The sequence below is a fragment of the Lycium ferocissimum genome, chromosome 3, assembly GCF_029784015.1.
Source record: "Lycium ferocissimum isolate CSIRO_LF1 chromosome 3, AGI_CSIRO_Lferr_CH_V1, whole genome shotgun sequence".
NCBI classification, from domain to species: Eukaryota; Viridiplantae; Streptophyta; class Magnoliopsida; order Solanales; family Solanaceae; genus Lycium; species Lycium ferocissimum.
This window is the reverse complement of record NC_081344.1, coordinates 71,204,397-71,228,622: the sequence shown is the minus strand read 5'-3', so window position 1 is coordinate 71,228,622 and position 24,226 is coordinate 71,204,397. Positions and strand designations below refer to the sequence as shown.

General features: G+C 33.4%; 1 protein-coding gene, 1 long non-coding RNA gene, 2 other non-coding genes and 1 pseudogene across 5 annotated transcripts; 1 reads left to right on the top strand and 4 right to left on the bottom strand.

Annotated features, from left to right (window-relative positions):
• Positions 1-385: 385 nt before the first annotated feature.
• TRNAP-UGG (transfer RNA proline (anticodon UGG)) lies at positions 386-457 on the bottom strand. The gene has a single exon. It is a non-coding gene; the product is annotated as a tRNA-Pro (tRNA).
• Positions 458-1,603: 1,146 nt separating this feature from the next.
• TRNAP-UGG (transfer RNA proline (anticodon UGG)) lies at positions 1,604-1,675 on the bottom strand. The gene has a single exon. It is a non-coding gene; the product is annotated as a tRNA-Pro (tRNA).
• An 809-nt stretch (positions 1,676-2,484) lies between these two features.
• On the bottom strand, positions 2,485-12,592 carry LOC132050661 (sodium/hydrogen exchanger 1-like). Of its 2 annotated transcripts, none has more exons than XM_059442021.1 (15): positions 12,542-12,592; positions 10,787-11,009; positions 9,520-9,638; positions 9,230-9,327; positions 8,501-8,560; positions 7,289-7,335; positions 6,996-7,190; positions 5,868-5,914; positions 5,602-5,668; positions 5,391-5,491; positions 4,836-4,937; positions 4,397-4,535; positions 4,128-4,190; positions 3,652-3,735; positions 2,485-3,187 (listed from the first exon to the last, which is right to left on the bottom strand). In XM_059442021.1, exons 2-15 carry the CDS (start codon positions 10,955-10,957, stop codon positions 2,876-2,878), a joined length of 1,605 nt encoding a protein of 534 aa, XP_059298004.1. In that variant the 5' UTR covers positions 10,958-11,009; positions 12,542-12,592; the 3' UTR covers positions 2,485-2,875. The 2 variants fall into 2 exon arrangements, with proteins under 2 accessions (XP_059298004.1, XP_059298003.1); XM_059442020.1 differs by lacking the exon at positions 12,542-12,592 and adding an exon at positions 11,410-11,433.
• Positions 12,593-21,956: 9,364 nt separating this feature from the next.
• Positions 21,957-23,502, bottom strand: LOC132051250 (uncharacterized). The gene is made up of 2 exons (XR_009413641.1): positions 23,367-23,502; positions 21,957-22,004 (listed from the first exon to the last, which is right to left on the bottom strand). It is a non-coding gene; the product is annotated as an uncharacterized LOC132051250 (long non-coding RNA).
• A 227-nt stretch (positions 23,503-23,729) lies between these two features.
• The window catches only part of LOC132049064 (GTP-binding protein SAR1A-like), a 3,388-nt pseudogene continuing 2,891 nt past the window's right edge, over positions 23,730-24,226 (top strand).

The following is a 24,226-nucleotide window of genomic DNA, read 5'->3' as shown; positions in this document are numbered from 1 at the left end:
TTCATTCAGAAGATAATCACCTCTCTACTCAACACCAACTCTATTCATTATAATTCATATCAATCTCAATATTGCACTAAAAACAAGAGAAACCAATAACCATGTCTTAAATGGTTTGAAGGCTCTTTTTATGAAATTGTTGAGAGGACAACTAAGGTTCGAAAGTTTTATCTATCTAAGCAGAGATGCATATTATATGGTAGCGATACAAAATTCTTTAGCCTTAAATCAAAATATTCAGGAAGAACATGTTGTTCCGGCTCTATATCGTCAAGGATTCCAAACTATTGCATGGGAACAGGTTTTCAAAAGATGATGATAATAAAAATATATGGCGTAAGTGAAAAGCAACGATCCATTCAACAAGGTGAGGGCAAAACTAAATGGGGCGTTCCGAGAATCAAACTCGGGACCTCTCGCACCCAAAGCGAAAACCATACCACTAGACCAAACGCCCACATTGGTTCTCTGAGTGTTTAGTTTAACTAATTTAAAATAAAATAAAAAGATGCTAATGAATTTCATTCATCTTCAAGTGATGTTTCCTCAATTTTTCAAAGAATTTTCATATTATTGATGTTGTTCTTTTCAAATACTACCAAAAAGTTCACTTAATGACTTAAAAAATTCATGAAACATAGGTGGTCGCTTGAAAATTTTTGTTATTTGATTTATTTCATCTTTGAATGGCACCAAATACTTCATGCATTAAGGTCTTGTTTTCTTTTTCTCCTTGGTGATAATTTATCCCTCAAGAAGTTTCATAACAGAGTATAATGGCCCTAAGGACAAACAGAGCAAGTAAGAAAAAATTAAAAATTAAAATCATATGATTTAATTCGTCAAGTTCAATTCCGGTGTGTTAAAAAAGGCAAAGTTGTATGAGAGAGTCGCTTTATTATGGATGTTCTGGTTACTTAAGATATAGATCTAGCAAACGAAGAGTGATTTATATATGATCATTGATCAAAATAACAAAATACCAAGGTCTTCCTTTTTTCACATCAGAAATGGACGAGATAATCAACCCATTCGACATCTTAAGGTTTTTCAGGGCCAGAACAAAAAAGAGAACCCACAGAAGAGAACTGGTATCTTTGACTATATTTTGCACATCTAATCTTCTTTTTCAGTGAGGCCTACACAGTAGTCTCAATGTTTCCCTGAGATCGGGGAAGGCTTGCACTAAAAAGAAGAAGAGGATTTACATGTGTTGATATCTTGAAAAGCTATTGAATTTTTTTGCTAACATTCGATGTTTACACCACATCATATTACTTTCGTATTAAGTAATATTGCTTATGGGATTACACTGGGTAAGTTGTCCCCGTTGTTGTTGGTTAAGTAATAAATGGTAGGATAAAAAGAAGAGGATCTACATGTCATGATATCTTGAAAAGCTATTGAATTTTTTTTGCTAACATTCGATGTTTACACCACATCATATTACTTTCGTGGTTAAGTAATATTGCTTATGGGATTACACTGGGTAAGTTGTCCCTATTGTTGTTGGTTAAGTAATAAATGGTAAGATAAAATTATATGTCAATGAACTATATTAAATGGTTAAAGTGTATGGTGTAAAAATAAAATGTTGACTAATGGGGCGTTCCGAGAATCGAACTCGGGACCTCTTGCACCCAAAGCAAGAATCATACCACTAGACCAAACGCCCACATTGGTTCCTCCTTAATGAGGAAAACAATTATAACCGCAAAATGGAAAGCCGACATGGACATCTTTTGAAAATTGGAAATAGTTACTAATTCATGATCTGGCGTATACAGAAAAATGAAATGACTCTTCAAATTAACAAGTTTTTGTCTGTCGAATGTTCAATCAATTAATAAATTCTTTATAACGTAATTTTTTTTTTTTTTTGCCAAATAAGCTAGCAGTTGTTGATGTTTTCCCCCCATTTTCTTCAAACCTCTCTGAAACAAATAGTCTTTTTGGTGAAATTCTAAATAAGTTTGACTTCTAGCATACCAACAAGCAAAATAAAGAGAAACGTACAAATAAAATTCATTAATCTTCAATTGATATTTCCTTTGATGTTGTTCTTTCCAAAAGACAACAAAAGAGTCACGCTTAAAAGCTCTTTTCTTTTTACACTAAGTTGCTTGAAATTTTGTGTCATTTGCTAGCTCTTTGATTTATTACATTTTCGTCTTTGAATGGCACCAATTACTTCATTTAAAATTAAGCTCTTTGTACCCACAATTCAAAGTTCTCTTTTTTTCGCTTTGGTGATATTTTCTCTTCAATAAGTTTCATAATGAGCATAATGGCCCTATATGGCCCCAATGTAACTTTACTATTCTCGAAGTTTGAGGGCAAATAGATCAGAGCAAGCAAAAAAGATTGAGCACTAAAATCATTTGATTGTAAACAAAATGTTTTCTATTGAATTTGGTCCAATCCCTATTATACTACTTATTACACATTAAATAGCAGTTTTATAGCATATAACAAAAGCTGGTCTAAGCAAAAATACAAAGCCACAACAGCTCAGTGATATTATGTTAAATCATAATTCCACATTAAATATTGTACTACATACAAGCATGTAAGTAAGTAACCAATGAGATACAATGAATGATTATCTACAATATCATAGTAGGTGTAGCGGAGCCAGAACATTCACAAAGAAGATTTAAAGTATAAAATAGTAAAATAAGGATTCATCATTTACTTTATATATATACATGGACGATAATCTTGACCTTATATATGCAATGTAATTTTCTGGCCAAGCGGATTTGGATGAACCCCCTTTCGGCGCCCTAGCTCCGCCCATGATTACAGTTAAAACACTAAACACTGAAGTTAGTAAGTTAATAAAACTTCAAGAAACTCTCTTGTTTTTACAATGTTAATATTGATCACATCCTCCTTTGGATAACTCGGGTGCATCGGGCACGAATCCCCTGCCTCCGAATAGGGGCCGCATAAAAGCATCATCGAACTTTCTCCAATAGTTATGAATAGTGTGAGAAGGTTTCTTCAGTAGCATACTCAAAATGGCTGGTCGACGAAAATCAACATTTCCCATCTCAACTTCCGGGTCTTGCCCGTTGGTGAGCAGTGGACGTGCAAACGATTGCTCGGAAGAAATCAGGCCGTTGACACCTTGTGATGAAGGCAACAAGAACCGTACAAGGGGCTTGGTTATCAACCCAAACACCTAAAAAGGGTCAAAACAATTACATTTTCTAAAGCAAAACAATTACATTTAGCTAAATCGAAAATTTTAAGTGTCCTCTATAACGAAGCACTTTTAGTATTTTTTTTATCTTTATTTTTATTTTTATTTTGTATACTATTGGCCCGAGATGAGTTTATATGGAGTAATATGGTATGATTCATATAGCCGACCCCAACTTGTTTAAGACCGAGGCGTAAATGTTGTAAAACGAAGAATGAAGACTTGAGAACTTTAAATGCATACCAATATTGATTAGACAAGTTTCTAAAGAAGTGAGGACCATTTTTTATCTCATTTCGGGTTAAGGGCTAGCAGTGGGGGGGGCCAGGATTTTCACTAAGGAGAGTCAAAATATAAAGAAGTAAACACACGAAAGTCAAGGGGATTCAACATATAATATTATATACATAAAATGCTCTGGTCAAAGGAAAAATGTCACTTACCACTGTACTGAAGAGAACTATTGTAATTGTGCTGGTGATCATAACTGCATTTCCTGGCTGTTGGGTGTGGCCAAACCTGGTAAACTGCACAACAGGAGAAATTTTCACTATTCTATTTAATGAACAAAATATGTTTTCGAGTTTTCTGTATCCTACACACTTATTTCGGAAAACAAATTTTTAACGTACTAAAAATAACTAAGAATCTTGGGGCATGTTTTTTAGTTTATGAGTTCTGAACCACAATTTTTTTTTGCTTACTGGTCCAGAATAGATATTTGTGAATACTAAACAATTTTTTAAAAAAAAATAAATACAGGGCTCAAGCCAAAGTTACTACCTGTAGTTAACACTATGACTCCGCCCCTGACGTAAACTAGCATGCCTAAAGAATTCCATTTTATCGGATGTCCCCAAGGGGCAGACACATGTGCCTATACATTTTAGAAGAATAGCTGATAAGTTCAAATATCTACCTGGTTATAAGCCAAGGCCATGGAGACAGATCCTCGCATTAAACCAGCCCACCATATTGTAACCTGTGAAGTTGAAGAAGTACAGTCAAACCTCTCAATAATGGCATCGTTTGTTCCAATATTCTTTGGTTGCTATAGCAAAATGTTGTTATAGAGAACACGTAATATAACATAACATGAAAGATAGGAACCACAAGAAACATCACTGCTATAATGAAAAGTTGTTATAGAGGATGGCTAGGAGCCTAGGACAAAAATTGAGATATAACCTGTTGTTTGAGACCAAACTTGTCATGCTCGGATCGTTTCAGAAAATTGGATAACAGAGACAACGGGAACACAAAGCACGCCCTACCAACCAGAACCAGGCCAAGCAGCGTAGCGCTTACTCCAACAGATTTTCCAGGACTATGGAATAGGAAACCCACACAACGATAATCAAATTAGATTAAGAAGGCCAAATAAATGGAACTCGGAGACACGGTTTATGATAAACAGGGGTTCAAATAACAACTAAGATGAAGCAGGGTTAGGAACGACGAATCTCTATATGATAACAAATCCATTTTGCAAGTTCGTTATTACAAGTAGTTCCTACATAGGATCGGACAATGACGTATACAATACTTGAATTCGAAGCACAACTTATTTCAGGAGAAAACCAACACATATGTTACTTTTATAAGGAAATAGATATTGAAATTTTACCTGTCTTTAACGAATCTCCATTTCTCAATATCTAAGGCATCCATACCAACATAAAGGAAAATGAAAATCTCCGCAATAAATGACAGCGTTGCAAAAGCATGCCTGTGAAAAAATAAAATTAGTTAAACTAAGAAACATATATATAGCTGCTTTGACAAGTTCCTAAAGAAGGATAACATTTCGGGTGTGTTTCCTAGAATCTCCATTTCCCATGTTTACAACAACATACCCAGTATAATCTCCATTTCCCATGTTTGGTTAGTTAAAATTTTTGAAAAACAGTTTCTCTAGGAAACCAAACCACGCCCTACCTCCACCCCCACCACCATAACCCCAGCCCCACCACCCCGGACACCTACTCCCATCCCCCTGCCCCCATAGTGTTTGCCTAGATTATGTACAGGACAACATTTTCTGTTTCCATACCAAACACAAGAAAATAAGTAAGAAAAACCACTTATTTTCCAAAAAGAAAAAAAATTCCTTCATACCAAACACACCCTTTAATCAAAATGATGAAGACATTTTGAACAAGTGATTTCTGAGTAAACATACCTTGTTGTCACTTTAGAATTGGTGGTCACATTATGCCAGGTATAGTGTGACATGACAATCCCACAGAAAAATACTGTAAGAATTCCGCTTAAGTCAAACAGCTGAAAGGAAGGAGCATAATTAGCACGATCAATAATCAACAAACTACATGCTAGAACAGAGGTAGTAAGTATAACATCGGTACAGATGTTCACATCATGCAGAAACTTACTTCTGCCATCACATATGAAAGGTAAGCCATGAGAATCATGAGAGCAACTTCACGATCAGTTGAGTGCCTGCAAGTGGAACGAACAGCTTCTAGAGTTACAAGTGCAGAATATATATAAATATCTGTATGATACCCAAAGAACACTTTCTGAGAATCCTTAGTCATGCCATGTATTCTTAACATCCAAAATTCTCGTTAAATACACAATAACAAATTAACCAATTAATTAAACTGAAAGAAAGATCATGGAAGAAAGCCAAACACACCTGCCAAGATATATCCATTTTATTAGGTAAGCACTTAGCAATCCGACCTGCATTTAAGAGCAAGATGTCATATAACTAGTTTGCATTAAGCCTCTTTAAGGTTTTTGTCCAGCTTCAGTAAATAGTGATAGACGGTTCGCATAATCCGATCAAACGAGGGAGTATAAAAAACCTAGAAGAATTGACCTAGTTCTAACTTCTAACAACATTGCTCAAGGAGATCAAAAAAATTTCAGACTTGCTCAAACAGAAAAATACAAAGATATTTGAAATAGTAGATGTCATGCCAATGAATACAAATTCTTCTATGACCAAGAAACAATGTTAAAACAATCAAATAAACGTCACTGTCTGGGCATCTATGAAAAAAGAAATGGAATATATTCCCGAACAAAGTCGTGGAGCCAGGTGAATATGAAGAGTATGGAAACAAAGTTATGCCTTGGAAAGAAATAACATTCAAATCCACTTTGTTTATGAACAAGGAAAGCTATAAGTAATGCAACTATAAATCTTATCAAGAGTTCAATCCTGGCTCAAGATAAACACTGGCAACATGCTTAACACATGAGAGTCAAACAGTAAGTGGTATTCCCAATGGCTGACAGGCGAGTAACGTGAAAGAACCTGTTCTTGAGAGGGGAATAACAACGGGAAATGGCTATTAATACCCCGTAGGTCGAGAAGCAAAAGGGAAATCCCCCCAAGAAGGGGCTCGTATTTGACTTTACTTCGAGCTTAGCTTTTGTCCCTAACCCTGACCAAAGGATAATTTAAAATGAATTCAATTTTAGTAGTCGGAGGCAGGTCAGGGGTTGGCATAATACACATTCTCGTGATGTGATTATGAAATCACCACACATAATTTTTGAATTGTATCAATACTTCCTACTGAATAAGTATGAATAAAGGATCCATGGATGAAGACAAAAATTTGATCTCTAATCGTAACTAAATCCTCAATTTGTTATTTATAAAGAGGAATTGAAGAAAAATAGCTATTAAACAAAGGAAATAGTGTGCGAAATCGATAATAAACAGCTTGTTCGAGAGGATGATCAGCCACAGTGGGACTGAGACACGGGCCAAATGTGCAAAAAACATAAAGCAAGAAAGTGTGATACTTACCAAAACTCCCAGGAAAGTGCTTGCAAGAAACAGGTAGAGTAAATTTCCAGTAAACGATAAAGCAACCCGTGAGTTTATGTGGGAGAGATCCAACTTCTGGATCGCATTAAAAAGTACCACAGATGTTGCATCATTTACCACTCCTTCCCCAAAGACTAGACTGTAGAGTAGAGGCGTCTCGTCCTGATTAAGCACCTGAGAATTAAGCACAAAACATTCAGTTATACACAAGTTGCTATCTCATACCTCCTTTACTCACATAATCCATCGCAATATTTGGCGGAAATCCATACCTGCAAGGTGCAAACAGAGTCTGTTGCTGAAAAAATAGCCCCAATCGCTACAGAAAAAGTATTCAAAATAATCAAAAATTGAGAGGTAAAAATGGAACTTGTGAATGCAAAAGATTCTATTGAAAAAAAGAATCTTAATGATTCACTGGTCGGGATGGCGGAACGATGGCAATAAGGGCCCGGTGTCATTATGTTAATAAAAAAATGGCTTGGCGGTATGTAATGAATTGGGATGCGAATTTAACACGACATAGGAGAAGCCACCCTTTATCAAAAATTATATTATTATAGTACTGTTAATAATAAAAGGGGTTCCAACATATTAATATATAGTGAAGTGTCCCCCCAGATTCAGAACTTTTTTTCAATACTCACCATCCTTTGGTCACCACTTTTAACAAAATCGTTAGGTATGAATATGTTAGATACTTGTGAATTGTGACTCGATTGGTGAAATAGCATCTCTCCCTAAAAAGCATGCTTTTTAAAAACCGAAATGTCAACCGTGAAAAGACTCAGCTCAAAAGTTTATCCATATCATTAAATGAAATAATTATATGAGGATTGGTTCTTACTATGTTGCTCTAGGACTCTTCAAAAATGTTGCCGCACCCATGTCGGATCCTCCAAAAATGCATTACTTTTGGAGGATCCAACAAGCAACTGTTGACGTTTTGAAGAGTCCGAGAAACATAGTTCTTAGGCACTCAAATCCGGACTAAGAAGATATTCTCACAAGGTTATGGTACCACGTTACAGAGGCGGAGACAGGATGAGAGACGAGGGGATCCAAAAAAAATACTAAGAAAAAACAGGTGGAAGTCAAACTCATAACTTAAAATGTCTTTTGTAACTTTTTTACTAGCACAGAAGCTTTCCTTGTGTTAATGGGATTTTATATATATAACACAAAATTTAACTTCTGCACAGTGTGAATTTCTGGCAAAGGGATTGAATTGACCATCCGTGGGCCAATCTGGCTCCGCCGCTGTGATTGAATTCACTGTTTCAAACTCAGCTCGATCAGATTGAAGTACAGAAAGGAAACGGCGGTCCTTCCATATTTCTGTGCCTTGCCCTCATATTAGTCATTTTGTATCCTTTGCTAGCTCTTAAACAAATGAGGCCTTATGGTAACAACCAAAATTATAACATCTACAATTGATAACCTGAAACATCAACTGCAATTTGAAGAAGAGGAATGACTAGTACCGAGATAATCTCGTAGCTCCAGAAAACCAATATCAAGCTTTCCCAGTAACTCCTTTGCGCCTAAAACAAAATTTTCAAGTTAGCGCGACCAAGAGAGATATCCCATGTAGAAGTAAAAACAACAAATAGAGCTTCTTAAGGAGGAAGGACTAAAGGAACCATCGCTAAAACCTGATAACTAGTAAATTCTTTTTGGCTTCTACATGGTGACAATTTAACTATTAAGAAACCATTTTGCTTTATGCAGTTGCAGAAAGGACAAGACACTTGGAATATACACACACAGTAACCTTGTATATTGGTGAAAAATTGCATTCTGACACTGTGGCAAAGCATTTTAAGAAACATAAAAGTTTTGTTTAACTGAAGGACAATGTCTTGGTGAAGTAATTTGAATAAGGTAAACTTAGAAATTCTTAACTACTTCTTTAAGTTGCTCCACTTAGATGCTGTCATACAGAGTTAAGGACATGACATTCAAATGCTAACACACACCTTTTATTATCGATTCAGATTTTCAACTAACTCTAGGCAAAGGTCAATCCCCCCCCCCCCCCCAAAACTCCAAGATCACTACAAGCATAAATAAAGTAAAAATACTACAAAAATGTTAATACGAGAGTACAACTTCAGCTCACTAAGCATTTGAACACGTGAAAAAGATCCTCACTTCACGGAATGGGTTATCTTAAGTTGATTGAAGAGCAGGACTGAGAAAGCTGGGCTTACCAAATGATATGATGCTGAAAGATATCAATGTGCCGACCGCACCAAACAACATAATAGTCATAAAATTCCTGAAAAACTGCTTCTTTTTCACCTGGAAACTGACAAAGTAAAAATAGTGACGTGTCAGTCTCATCAAGTACATTTAACATCTACAGTAACTTTGTGGAATAGAGAAAAACAGCACACTTTTTTCCTGGTTTCTGTAAGCAACAATCCTAACGAACTCAAACAACTGTGACAACCACATTAAAGTTGACATGTCACATAAAGGCAGGGAGAAAACAACTTACCCGGCATTAAATATGATAGGTGGCAGAACATAAATGAAGAAGAGCTGTTCGTCAAATTCTAAGAGATGAGAGCTCTTTCCTTTAGTAGTTAACAAAATGATGCCTCCAGTAAATAAACCCTGCCACCAAAACAACAAAGATCGACCAATTGCAGCAAAATCCAAAAGCATAGTCCACTCTAAAAATGTTTTGAGCAAAATTCACAATAGGTATCATGATTCATGCACGTATATGTGCGTGCACCGACTAAAGTTGTAGTCTAGTGGTTACAACTTCACTTAGCGCCACTTAGGTATAGATCAAACACAGGCAGAGCAAGAATTTGAAGCTTATGGATTCATGATTCTAGCCCCTTTAAGTTACTGGGTTCTGAATTCATAATTTGTATTTATTAAATGGATCCTTAAGATAAAGAGTTTGGACCAAAGTTACTTGGTTCATCCGAACCCATACCTTGAACACTAGCTCTACCCTTGAGTTCAAATCTTACTAAGGGGATTCCCTATTCTAGCTTGTACAAGGGTAAATAGGTAATATTATGCATGTATCATATGCACAGACTAGAATTGCAGCCTAGTGGTTATAACTTTACTCAACTCCACTTAGGTGCAGAGTTCAAATCTTACTGAGGGAGTTCCTTCTTCTAGCTTGTAATAAGGCAGCATTATGCATGTATGTGTGTTTTGTCGGGCTAAAGTTGTAGTTCTTGTGGTTACAACTTTACTCGGCGCACTTAGGTGTGGATTCCAAAATCTTCCCAAGGGCATTCCCTCTTTCTCTCTTCTAGCTCGTACAAGAGGTAATATTATGCATGTAATGTGTGCACGGACAAAAATTGCAGCCTAGTGGTTATAACTTTACTCCACTTCACTTAGGTGCAAAGTTCAAATCTTACTATTATGCATGTATATGTGTGTGCTCAGACGCGGAGCTACTAGCCTATCTACGGGTTCGGCAAGCCCAGTAGATTTGGCCTGAACCCTGTATTTGTGTTTTAAAATTTACTTATCATGTATAAATAATTTATTAAGAAACCAGTGAGCTGTCATTTGGAGAATCCTGAATTTATGAACTCAAAACCGTAGCTCCGCCTATTTCAGGGCTAAAATTGCAGTCTTGGGTTTACAACTTCACTCGACGCCCCTTAGGTGAAGAGTTCAAATCTTAAAGGGCGTTCCCTCTTCTAGCTCGTACATGAAGAGTCCTTTACATATGTGCATACATACATGATACAACATTGATTCAGTAAAGGAAAAATAAAACTCACGATAACAAGAGCGGTGATGGACTCGTTAATCCAACGACTCTCTTCAAGAAGATGACCAATCACGATGCATCCACAAAGAAGAGCTACAAACAGATTTATTGAATCCACAGAGACCTGATCATCATCCGACAATATCCGCACCCCCAATCTCGCCACAGCATCCAACCCCATAGTTGCAACTAGCCACAACCAGTCAAGAAACACCGCAATAAGTTCCCTGTACCTGTTTTCAAATTTGTATTACCAATTAAAAGAAAGCAACTTTATCATTACTAGTAAATACAACAAAAGATAAAAGAATTGCCTAATCAAGAAACTGGAGGATTTTAATATCCAAGAGTTAGATTACAATAATACGTTCAAAAGATTATATATAAGATTCAAGTTATATATAATGTAAAGATTAAGTTAATCCATTATAGTAGGTCAGTTACCATTTTTATCCGGTGCCAACTAAGATTTACCTATAATTACCTTATAAATGACTTGATTGTATAAACATTTTTTACATCATCAGCGCATAAAACTTGAATTCAAATATACATATTTTTCCCAACATCAAATATTTATACTAAGTTCGAACGAGAAGGCCACTTTTACAGTGTCGGAGGGTTCGGAAGTACATGTCAAGGGCGCTAGCCGATACCCCGTCTGCTGTTTCATTCAACTAAGTTTGTTCCTCTAATCCATAGATTAAAAGAACGCGACAGCGAGGGACAACCCGTCTATACAGCCAGCAAGGAGGATGGCAATATATGGCAGAAATCCGTCAAGAATTATTTAAAAAAGGAAACAAGATAAAATCTTATATCAAAACCAATTATGACAACAGGAAAGATCCAAATCACATTTGACAACTTATCTAGATCAATCAAATTAATGGAAGAAATTTCTCTTTTTTTTAAAAAAAAGTTCCAAGTATGATAAAACAAAGAGTTTAGCTTCCATACACTGACATTGTTACAAAAATTTGTCATCACATAAAGATAACTACATGTGAGCCTTCATAAAAAATCCAATTAGTAACCAAGACAATATAAGACAAATTACCTGCTACAATAGGTACTATAGTGTACTATTAGTATCTATATAAGTTAGAACACAACAACAACATACCTAGTATAATCCCAAATGGTGGGGTCCAGCGAGGGTGGGGTGTATAACACAACTTATTACTAACTTGTGGGGTAGAGAGGTTATTTCCGATAATGTACTATTAGTGTTTATATAAGTTAAATCCCAAAAATAAACTAGTGGACTGATCACACAGTAGATACAAGGCATAATACATAAACAGGCTCTCGGACTGAGCTCTCGGTGACAAGTATGTTCTCGAACTTTGAGTGTGCACAAGTTAGGCACCTTAACTTGTCTTCACTTAGACAATTGAACACTCCAACTTACAAAATGATCATCTAGACACCTCCAAAATTTATGTATCGTGTTCAACTTTATGCAAGTTAAGGTACTGACACCAAGTCATCACAACAAAAAACACGGTTAATGGTCCCTTAAGTTTGCATAATTGTAATTAGAATTGTGTTTTAAAGCTTAAGGTAATCTGTTTAATCAAAATCAAGTTGATTGATCACATACTAATAGATACAAATAAGTATACAAAAAAAAATCCTCCTCTTTTTTTTTTAACTGTTTTTTTCCTACAAACAGATACAGAACGTGAATGATTCTTTTTTTTTCTTTCTTATTTCATTTTGTTATGAAAAATAAAAAAAAACTGAAGTAATAAATATTTACCTTTTAAGTTGCTGAGCATCGGCAGTGTAGAATAAAATTCATTTATATGACATTGAGAACAGAGATTAAAACTTGTTTAACTCGGGTGAAAAAAAAATGTTTTGCTTAACAAGTAAGGTACGATGAAAATATGTCGTATTGTGATAGAATTAGAACTTCGAAGTAAAGTTGCAAAAGGATGTTTTTGTAAGAGTAACGTAACTTATTTAAGAAGCAAAGTAACTTGGAAAACATTTGTCAACTTTGCACGATTGTCCTTATTCGGGCGTCTTTAATTTTTGTCCCTTAAATTATTATCCTCTCTCTCTCTCTCTCTCTCTCTCTCTCTCTCTCTCTCTCTCTCTCTCTCTCTCTCTCTCTCTCTCTCTCTCTCTCTCTCTCTCTCTCTCTCTCTCTCTCTCTCTCTCTCTCTCTCTCTCTCTCTCTCTCTCTCTCTCTCTTTTTATCTCTCTCTCTAAAATCTCTCTCTCTCTCTCTATTGGAATCGAAAATAAAAAAAAAATCACAAGGCTAAATTTTGTAGGAACAGTAGGCTTATTCAGGCAAAAGTTATGCCTTAAGGCCTAATTTTTATAGAATTTCAGCTGTCTTGCAAAATTTCGCAAGGCAAATTGACAAACCTCTACCTTAAGGCACACTTTTCCTTTAAGACATATTGAGCCTGTTTGGATTGGCTTAAAATAAGCAGCTTATAAGGCGAAAAGAACATAAACAAAAAAAAAAAAAAAAATTGGGGTAACTTATTTTTTTTTTATAAGTTATTTTTTATAAAGTACTTTAGATAAAAGTAAGTCAAACGGGCTCAATTATTTTTTAGGCTTATTTTATACACAAAATGGCTTTAAACTCCGTAGACTAAACACTCAAAAAAAATTTGAAAATTTTTTATAAGCAATTTATAAGTCAATCCAAACAGGCTCATTATGCCTTAAGGCAAACTTTTAGCGAAGTCTTGTCTTATGAAATAATATTTTTTTAACTGAGCGCGAGTTCGAACTCAAAATTTTGAGATATTTTTAGCTATTTTTTTAATCGAAAGACAAAAGTTAAAAACCAAGAATTTGAGTGACAAAAATTAAAGACCATCGCCTTTGAAGGACAATCCGTGCAAAAAAACTGTCGAAAGCAGAAGACTTGATGTTTTAAAAAAATTAACACAAGATTTGAAGATATCAATCATTTTTTTGTGCGGATTACCCTTCAAGAGCACTGGTCTTTAATTTTTATCCCTCAAATTGGTGGTCTTTAATTTTTATCTTTCGCCTAATACCTCAAGGTTTTAGATTCGAACCCCAACTCAATAAAAAAAATAAAGAATTTACGCAAAACTTAGTTTAGCAACTTGGACTTAAGTTGTATTTATTTACATGCAACAACTTTCAAGCTAATTAAATTTGCATTCGCGTAGGTGGGTGTTGTTCATCATTCCGATGATTGGTCCACGTCATTAAATTTTTTTTTAGTTATTTTTTATTTATTTTGTTTTTTTCTTTCTTCTTCATTCTTAGAAGATTTTATTATTTTATTAAATTAAAGACCATTCCATTTGAAGGCCAAACTACGCAATTGCTAAACTCCCCACCTCCAATTTGATCATTTGCCACACCCCACCACCACCACCAAATGTCCCTACACACACCACCATTTGATGAGCCGAGCAATGTTTGCATTAATTATCTTTAAATTTTGCCTATTTTCATCGACTTCTCGTCGCTTTTAAATTATGAACTCGGAAAGAGAGCTGCCAAGAATGAATCTTTAATTTTTGCCTTCACCTAGATTGAGATTTTCAATCTACTCACGCGAATCATATCCTAATTTCATTTCTATACCCGCTAAGTGGCACTACAATCAAAAAAAAAAATAAGACAATAGTGGATCCTTCTTCTAGCAGCACTTCTTCTAGATTCACTATCAATTTTGTTTCTATTTCTCATTCAAATCACCAAATTAAGAAAACCCATAAATTTTGGACTAAAATTCGAATTGATATCAACCCACAAATCTTCAAAATCTCAAATGATTTTGAAAACTTTCAATGTCATTTTTTCAAATCGATTCGAAAACCTCGGAACACATGGGGAGAAAATGGAAGAACCAATAAAGCTTGCCCTTCAAATGGAATTATGCAACAACAATGAAGAAATTGCACGAACTACCTTCAAATACTTAAGAATGAAGAAAATGCACGGCCCATCAAGACAAAGAAAGGAGAAATTTTTTTTTTTTTTAAAAAAAGGAAGAAAGAAGCTGAGGAACATAGCAGCAACCTTTGGAGGATGGGGAAGAACTTTTAGCGGGGGTGGGGTTAGAAAAAGAAAGAAAAGAAAAGAAAAAAAAAAAAAGGAAAAATAAAATATTAAAAGAGTATAATTAAGTATAATAAATTGTCGTCAATTAGAAGAGGACATATGTACTGCTCGGAATCATTTTTGGTGTTTTTTTCCCCTTCCACGCTTTTGAGAAAGTCAACACACTTTCTTGCCACGTCATTAAGCGGGGTATTTAATTAACTTGAAAGTTGTTAAGGGGGGGTAAATAAATACAACTTAGTTTAATTTAAACTTGCCAAGTTCGGGGGTTTTTTTTTCTCAAATAAAGAATTTCACAAAGTAGAGGTTTGGATAAGTAGAATTTTACATGCAAAACTCTGCCTGCAATTAGAAGTTTGCATTCAAGTAGGTAGAGTTTTGGCATGCCTGAAGGTCTAAGGTATAGTTTGCCTCAAAACTCTAGAAGAACAAAAATTAAAGACCATTCCATTTGAAGGCCAAACTACGCAATTGCTTCATAAAAATTTGATCATTTGCGCAAATGTCCCTATTTTCGATTGGTCTTTAATTTTTTTGTCCTTCAACACTTTTGGCGTGGCATAACTTAGTCTTTGCTCGGCATAGTTTATGTTTAGTTTTGGCATATGTATCACAACATCCCATAAGTTATGCCGGATAAGGCAAAACTTTCAATATTTAACATAATCTGAAAAAACAATATAAGTTTAGATATCGATCGAAACAGTTTGCGTTTAGCTTCGCATATGTATCATAACATCCATAGAAGTTACGCCCAAAAAAATAAAATTTTCAACACTCAACATAATCTGAAGAATACTACACAACTTATGTTGCATAACTTAATTCCTACAAAACTTGTGCGGGGGAGGCAAAATGTTGCGGAGATAAAAATATTAAAGAACTTATGCCGAGCGAAGCAAGTCTAGGTATTTTGATTAAATAAGCAACAACGGCGAAAATTAAAGACCACGAATATGAGAGCCAAAAATTAAAGACCAGTGCGTTTGAAGGGCAATCCATGTAACAACTTCATAAAAACTCAACAACAACAACATACCCAGTGCAATTTAACAAGTGGTGAGAATTCATTAAATATAAATTCAATTACATTATATAAGTGGTATTGATTTGAGGTCACTATCAAAATCATAATTTCAAATCCTAAATTTACCTCCGTCAAATAATATACGAAAATATATAGTATAAATTTCTTATAAGAACCAGAATAGGGAATGTAATTAAGTCAAAAAAATGTGGTGATAAAATATAAAATAAAAAAGGAAAAAAGTAAGCATTTGAATAGTGCAATGAAAAGACTTGTGCTTAACTGCTTATGATGAAAGTGAAGAAGTAGGAAAGAAAAAGATTTGGTCAAAGTACAGAACAGGTGAAGTTATTATTATTAGGTATGAGATTGACAAATGTGATATCATTATAAAATCTGTCAGCTTTGGACATGTATCGATGTTTTTAACTCGTAAAAAACGGTTAGTTTTATTGGAATTCTTTACACAAATAATCGGTCGAGTATAAAATTTATTTTTTAATCGATATGCATAAATTATAAACCGATTGTGTGTGTACTGTACACAATGGTCAATTTTACTTTAAGGGGTCGTTTGATAGTTTGTTAAGAGACCACTTATTCATGTATTATTCTCTACATAATTAATATAACGTTTGGTAGTTAGCAAAGAGACATCTTATTTATTTATTAATTTCTGCATACTTATACTATGTTTGGTAGCTAGTAAGGTAGTAAATTATTCATGTATAAAATTAGTACGATGTTGATTTAACTGTTTAGAAACGCGTAAACTGTAATAGATGTATAAGTTATGAGAGAATTTATGTATTATTTTATGCGGGGTTGAAGATGAAATAACTAATACATGATTAAAAAATTGAAATGACAATATTACCCTTATCACTTCTCACTAAAATACTTCCCTTTTCTAAACAAATATTTTTACATAATTTTTAATATAATATTTTAATGTTTGTAATGAAATATAATATTTTAATTTAAATATTAAACAAATATTTTAATTTTAAAAAATATATAATACTTATTAATTTTAATATAAGAAACCAACATTCAAAGAACTAATTTATGCATAACTAAATCATGCATAAATAAACCTGCAACTAATCGCCGTATAAATAATATCTGGCGTAATTGAACCTGCGTAATTAATACCTACATTCACGAATCGCATAATCACGGCCAAAGGTACCAAACGACCCCTAAGTGATTAGGTGATCGGCTTTTTAACTTAATCCTTCTTTATCGTAGGTTGTTGGCTGAAAGGAAAGTTAATGATCAGTGTAATTACGGGTTGTTTGATTTGTAAACGAGTTATACCCAAACACTACACAAGAATTAAACAATCATGAAATTATTTAATGGATATATTTTTATTGCTAAATATTTGGTTCATCGAATAAAAAAATGAGATATATGAATCCAATTTTAAATAAAAGTATTCGGTTTAAAACTTTAAATTTGAAGACGAGCTTTGGAAAAGGGGGAAATATGTCATTGTGGTGTTAATTCTGAAATTAATGATCCTAATTGCTAGTATCTTACATCAAAATGTGAGCTAAACATCATATCACAATTGTGGTATAAACAATCATGAAATTTCTAGTTGGATCTCAAAATACAAAAATTCAAACATGAAATAAACTTATAATATTATCACAAAATTGTATCCCTTATCCCATGAATCAACGTACCAAGCGAATTTTAATCCATTATCAAATGAATGGTAGATATATAAATAGTGCCAAGTTCGGTATCTAATCTTTAGTCGAATCAATTAGTTTTAAATATCACACAATAAAAAAATGATTGCTCGAAAATGACGAACTATCTCTACAACCATGTTATCGTTCGGTTCACAAATTAATAATCATGCGAAGACTATAATAGAAATGGTTATGCACCGGGGTGAATCCAGGTATAAAAAATGGGTCACGTAAACACATGATCATCCGACTAAATCGATATATTACGATATATATTAGTAAAATATATTTAATATTAAAAGGAACATGTGCTCAAACTAGATCAGATAAATTAAATTGTGTCTTTTTAATCTTAAGATTGTGGGATCGAATCCTACTAAATGAACTTTTGCGTTTTTTTTTTTTTTTTTTAAATTAATTGAACTCATCCTCTTGAAATCACAAAAAATTGGCACTACAGTTATGCATACAAATAATAATGTAAGAAATGACATATATTAATAGATAATATTATTAACAAGGGTGATGACGGAGTGATAAGTACTCATTTATTCTGTAGTTCGCCTTTGTTATGAAACAATTTATCTCTAAAGTAAAATTTTCTACCTAAATCTAAATTAATCAAGCTCAAAATGAATATAAATCACCGAATGAAAAAAAAAAAATATAGCTGTGTATTAAGGACGCGGCCGCGAATTTTTAACTTTATATTTGAAATCAACTTTTGGCCATGAATATTTTAAATAATCAAGTTGTAGTACATTCAAACAATCAAATATTCACTTTCAATACATTCAAACAAATAAATATTCTTTGCAAAAACTATAACCAAACACAATATCATTTTCAACTCCAACTTTAAAATGTCAAATAAACTGAAAAATATTTTATTTTCATTTCGAAACGCCTACTAAGAATCATGAGATTCTCCTTGCACCATTTCACCACTCATACAATACAATAATAGCACTTTATAAATAGGTCTGCAAGGAAGAAAAAACGAAAACGACCACTCACTAATGCTTGCTGCCCCACAATGTGTAAAAGGATTCAAACATTGCTTTCATCTTCACTATTCCTTTAGTAGTATTTTTTTTAAAAAGTTCTTTTTATAAGAATAAAAATAATAATAAAATCAAATGATTTGGTTTGAAAACCAGACTAATTTTCGAAAAGTAACCCGAAATATATACTTTTTTCACGAATAAACAAAATCGTAAGTTGTTGTTTTTCAATTCTATTCTCAACATCTCGTTCAAAAGAAAAAAATAATTTCAAACATGCTAGTTAATGCTATGAAATCTTTTGTATTTCTGGTTTTAGTTAAAGGCGGATCTGGAATTTTGTGTTTATGCATTTTAAATTTTAGAAAAGGTAATGTATTTGATGTTGGATAAATTATTTATACATATTAATAAGTAGATTTCTTAACACAAATACTGAATTTAGATTAAAGCTATTGAATTTTGTCGAATACATAACAGATACTTTAGCTTCGCTCTGATTTATGTATAAGTTTCTCCTCTTTCCTAACAGATATATATGTTGTTTTATGTTTCAAAACTCCTAAATAGAGCTTTTAGTATTTTTATTGTGGATTAATTATATTATATACATTACGGGAGAAATGATTTTATAACCCTTTACAAAAAAAAAAATATATATTTTTATTATCTTCTCACAAGAGTTCTTAATTTTTACAAATAAAAGATATGAACTTCTATTCAAATACTAATAAGGCAAGAGATCTCATTTCATCTACAGTAACAATTTAGTTAAGTTTCAATATTATCAGAAAACTTCCAAAACTAAATTCACCCAAGGGGTTAATTGATAACCTAAAAGCACAATATATAAACAGTAACATCATTTAAATTATTATACAGAGAATGTACGAATTAATAATTTTAACTGTGTCTATCTTAAATCATTTCATAATTTGTAAAAAATGTACATTATAATGTACAATTGATTACTTTTTAAAGCTTTACCAAAAAAAAAAAATTACTTTTTAAATCATTAGATTCCTTAAATTTCAAAAGCAAAATCTCTTACGCCTTCGTCTCGTACTCGTCGCCGCCCATTGATTGGACACCGTAAGAGCAGAGTACACGTGTCACTTTATGAAGGATGACATGATTGTCCCCACCCAAAATATACCAAACCACTTGACTCATCTTAACCATGGTCAAATTTTAACCCAAATACATTCCACCTTTTTTTTTTTTTTTTTTTCATTTAGTGTTCAGTATTCGCTTTGCAGTTTGACTAATTTATGTCGCGTAAAATTTGTTAAAGAAAAAATTGCTCTCTAATAGTAAAGTGTTTTCATTCTCGCGAAACCTCGAGCGAACAATGAAAGAATCGTATTCATTCCATAATAACTCTTAATGATCGCGCTTTAACCCTTCATTTAAGAAAGCTTGTTATTAAGAGTTTGGTTATAATTGGAGTTTTTTTTTTCTTCTCATTATTAGTAACGAGGGTTGAGTTTTAAAAACAAATAATCACACTACAAAAAGTATTTTATCCCTTAATAGATTTTCGCGATGGAAATTCAAATTAATGAATTCGAACCTCAAATGATTAAATCGAAAAAAGCCTTATCTTTTATACGGTACTCACACTCCATTTTCCATAATGCTCTAATCGCACCCCTTCTACTCCTTTAAATTACCAAAACGTCATTTAAATTTTATGGTCATAAATACATTATGTGAGATATTAAAATTAAAAAATTACTAAATATAGAAAATAATATTATTACAAACAAATTAATAAAAAAAAATAAACATATAAATTAAACTGAAAAAATATATACTACTAAGATAACATGTTTAAATCACCATAAAATCGATTTACCTTCTAACACTACATTTCAACATCATAGCACAATAAAAGATTTTATTATTATAACCTTAATTATTATCTTTTGCATTAGTCAATTTCAGTCCCTTCCCCTCTCTCATAAGTCACTAGTCTCCGATCGCCTCCCTTTAGACTCGTCCAACCTATCAAAATCATAACTTTATACAACCCCTTCACACAAATTTAATAATATTTATTTAAATTAGATATATAGAGAGAGTATTTAATCTTATAAATATTTGATTCTAATTTTATTGTTATAATAACATTAACTTCAAATGGTCGGACAAACTCTTAAATTGTAGGCAAAATTTTAATTATATATTATATTTAAAAACTCGAATTAATGTATGTTTCAATTAAGCACCTGAATACGTAATAAAGTAGTATTTTTTATTAGACACTTTCAACTCAAATTTGTTTCCGTATGTGTTCTCAAGCTTCCATTGGGCAACAACTTAAAATATGTTACGTTCTTTAATTACTTGCGTTGGCCTTAATAAGCCGTGAGTCCTAAGGTATGTTTCAAGTGATGTCTATAATTAAAGAATATGACATATTGTAGGTGGATAATTTATCCACATAATGATTGTTTGAGAACATGCGCAAAATCTTTTTAAAAATTTGAGCCGAAAAGAGCTAATAAGAAAACTTTATTATGAAGTGCTTAATTGAAACATCTTTTAAATAGTTCAGGTATAAATGAAATATACTGATAAATTAATAGGTTCATCAATGTGTTCCAACTTCCACCTAAATTTTAAATGGTAAATTCATCTCTTCGACCTCTTTCTTCTTTCACCCATCTAAACCCAACAACAACAACATATCCAATGTATTCTCATAACCCATAGGTGGGGTCTGAAGAAGTTAGAATATACACAAATCTGACAAAAACCTTATGCTGTGGGGATAAAGAGGCCATTTTCAAAAAATCCCCGACTCAAGTAACACATAATAAAAAACAGTTTAAAAAGACAATACAAAACGAAACAAAGTTCACTCATCTAAACCCATGTTTAAAATTTAACCTCACCCCCACCCCATTGTAGCTTTCCAACATCACAGCAGAATAATAACCTTGAGCCGTTTGGATTGGCTTATAAGTTGCCTAAGCTGTTTTCAGCCTTTTTGTTTAATTTGGCCAAAATTTAAAATATTTTGCTTAAAATAAATCAAAAAAAGTAATTAGTTTTGTTTACTTTAACTTATCTAAGTCTTTATAAGTAGAAAATGTTTTATAATGTCTAAAAAATAGGTCAATTACACCAACTTATTTTTTTGACTTATAAGTTGTTTCCATCTTATAAACTGCTTTTTTTAAGCTCATCCAAACAGGCTCCTTATCTTCTCTACATCTCTTTCACAAGTTCTTCAACCCCACCTACCCCATCAACTCCCACCCCCAACCTACCACCCACTCCCCTCTCCTCTTCTTCACCTCTCACACAGATCTGAACTTCCATTAACCAACATCTATCATTCTTGAACTTTCTTTACAAAAAAAAAAAATAAAAAAAAAATGTCAACTTTAGTCCCTCATTCTTGAACTTTCTGTACAAAAAAAGAAAAAAAAAATGTCAACTTTAGCCCCTATTACCGTACAATAATGGTAAATTCACTTTCATTAGAAGTACTAGAACACATATTTTCAGACATAACATCAGACAAAGACTGTAACTCACTATCCCTAGTATGTAAATCCTGCGAAGATTAGGGTAAATACATAAATGTTACTTCTAGGGGTTGTTTGATTCGAGGACAAATTATGCTGAAATTAATTATTCTGACAGTATTTTTTTTATTGAGCGTTTGGTTTGTTTATAATATTAAAAATAACATGGACACATAATTTTTATGATGAAGTTATTTGTTTATAAAAATATCTTTCACTTTATCTAGTCTAGCAGAAAAAACAGGGACCTACCTCAAAAGTATTTTTATCATTTTCCGAAGATAATTATTCCTCATACTATTATTTTACTATTATTATTTTACTATCTGACAGAATTAACTTATCTTGATATTATTTCTAATTTTTTTTACGCGCTCGACATGCAGTTAGCTTCAAACTTTCCGGATGTGGGAGTCGGCGTGGCGTAAAGTGAAGATTGGGGGGAGTAGATAAAATTCCCTGCTCCTACCGGATCCAAGAGGGCCGATGCCCGATTCCCCGACCCATTACTCATTCCTTCCCGACTCGATAGGGATTGCAATCTCGAGAGAGGGAGCAACGATTGACCTCCGACAATAGGTAGATGGGGTGGGCAAACCAGATTATAGAGCAAGATTTTCTAAGTAATAGTCAACAAATTGGAATTCATTTATCAACCGATTTTTTTCTTCCATTTGAATTGATAACTCATCGTATAGTAACCAAACATAAATGAGACGGAAACCAACAACAACAACACGCCAGCATAATTTCACAAGTGGGGTCTGAGTGGATAAAATATATGCGGATCTTACCTCGACCTTTATGTGATAGAGAGAGTGTTTACGACAAACCAATAATCAGAGAATTACTAAATTTTTATTCCAAAATTATTTATACTTGTCCAACATACAACACGAAGCCTTATTAATGGAACATAAACTCCAAATTCTAGGCTCACTCATATAAACCCATGGTTAAAATTTAACCTCACTATCCCCCCACCCCACGTAAACCCCCACCCCCAATACTTACTTTCCAACATCACAGCAGAATAATAACCTTATCTTCTTACATCTCTCTCTCACAAGTTCTTCAACCCCACCTACTCCTTCAACTACCCCCCCACCCCTAATCCCACCTCAACCACCCTCATCTCCTCTTCTTTCACACAGATCTGAACCACCATTAACCAAGATTCCACCATTCTTGAACTTTCTTTACAAAAAATGTCAACTTTGGTTCCTCATTCTTGAACATTAACCACTCATTTCTTGAACTTTCTGTACAAAAAAAGAAAAAAAAATGTCAACTTTAGCCCCTCATTACCGTACAATAATGGTAAATTCACTTCCATTAGAAGTACTAGAACACATATTTTCAGACATAACATCAGACAAAGACAGGAACTCAATATCCTTAGTATGTAAATCTTGGTATGAAGCTGAACGTTGTTGTAGGAAAAATGTATTTATAGGAAACTGTTATGCTGTTAGTCCATCAATCTTGATCAAAAGGTTTCCAGATATTAGATCTATAAACATTAAAGGGAAACCACATTTTGCTGATTTTGATTTAGTACCTGAAGGATGGGGTGCATTTTTATCCATGGGCTGATGAAATGGCTAAAGCATATCCATCTGCTTTTGAAGAAATTAGACTTAAAAGAATGGTTGTTTGTGATGAGTCATTGGAGTTGGTTGCTAAGGCTTTTAAGAATTTTAAAGTCTTGGTTTTACAGTCTTGTGAAGGTTTTACTACTGATGGACTTGCTGCTATTGCTGCTAACTGCAGGTTTGATTAGCATTTTTAGCTGTATTTTTCTTTAAAGGTTACCCTTTTCTGAGTACTTTAGTCCTTACTGGTGGAAAAAGTTGTAATCTTTGCAGGTTTGACTAGTATTCATGGCTATATTTTCCTTTGTAGATTACCCTTTCCTGAGTAGTTTGGTCCTCATTGGTGAAAACAGTTGTAATCTTTGCATTTGGGTGTAACTGTACTTGTTTTTGTCTTCACTAGGATTTGAACCTCATGGTTTTCAACCCCACTTAGCGACCGCAGGGCCACACCTTTGGGTTCCAGGGAGTACTATATACATGTCAATAATTGAATGATGGA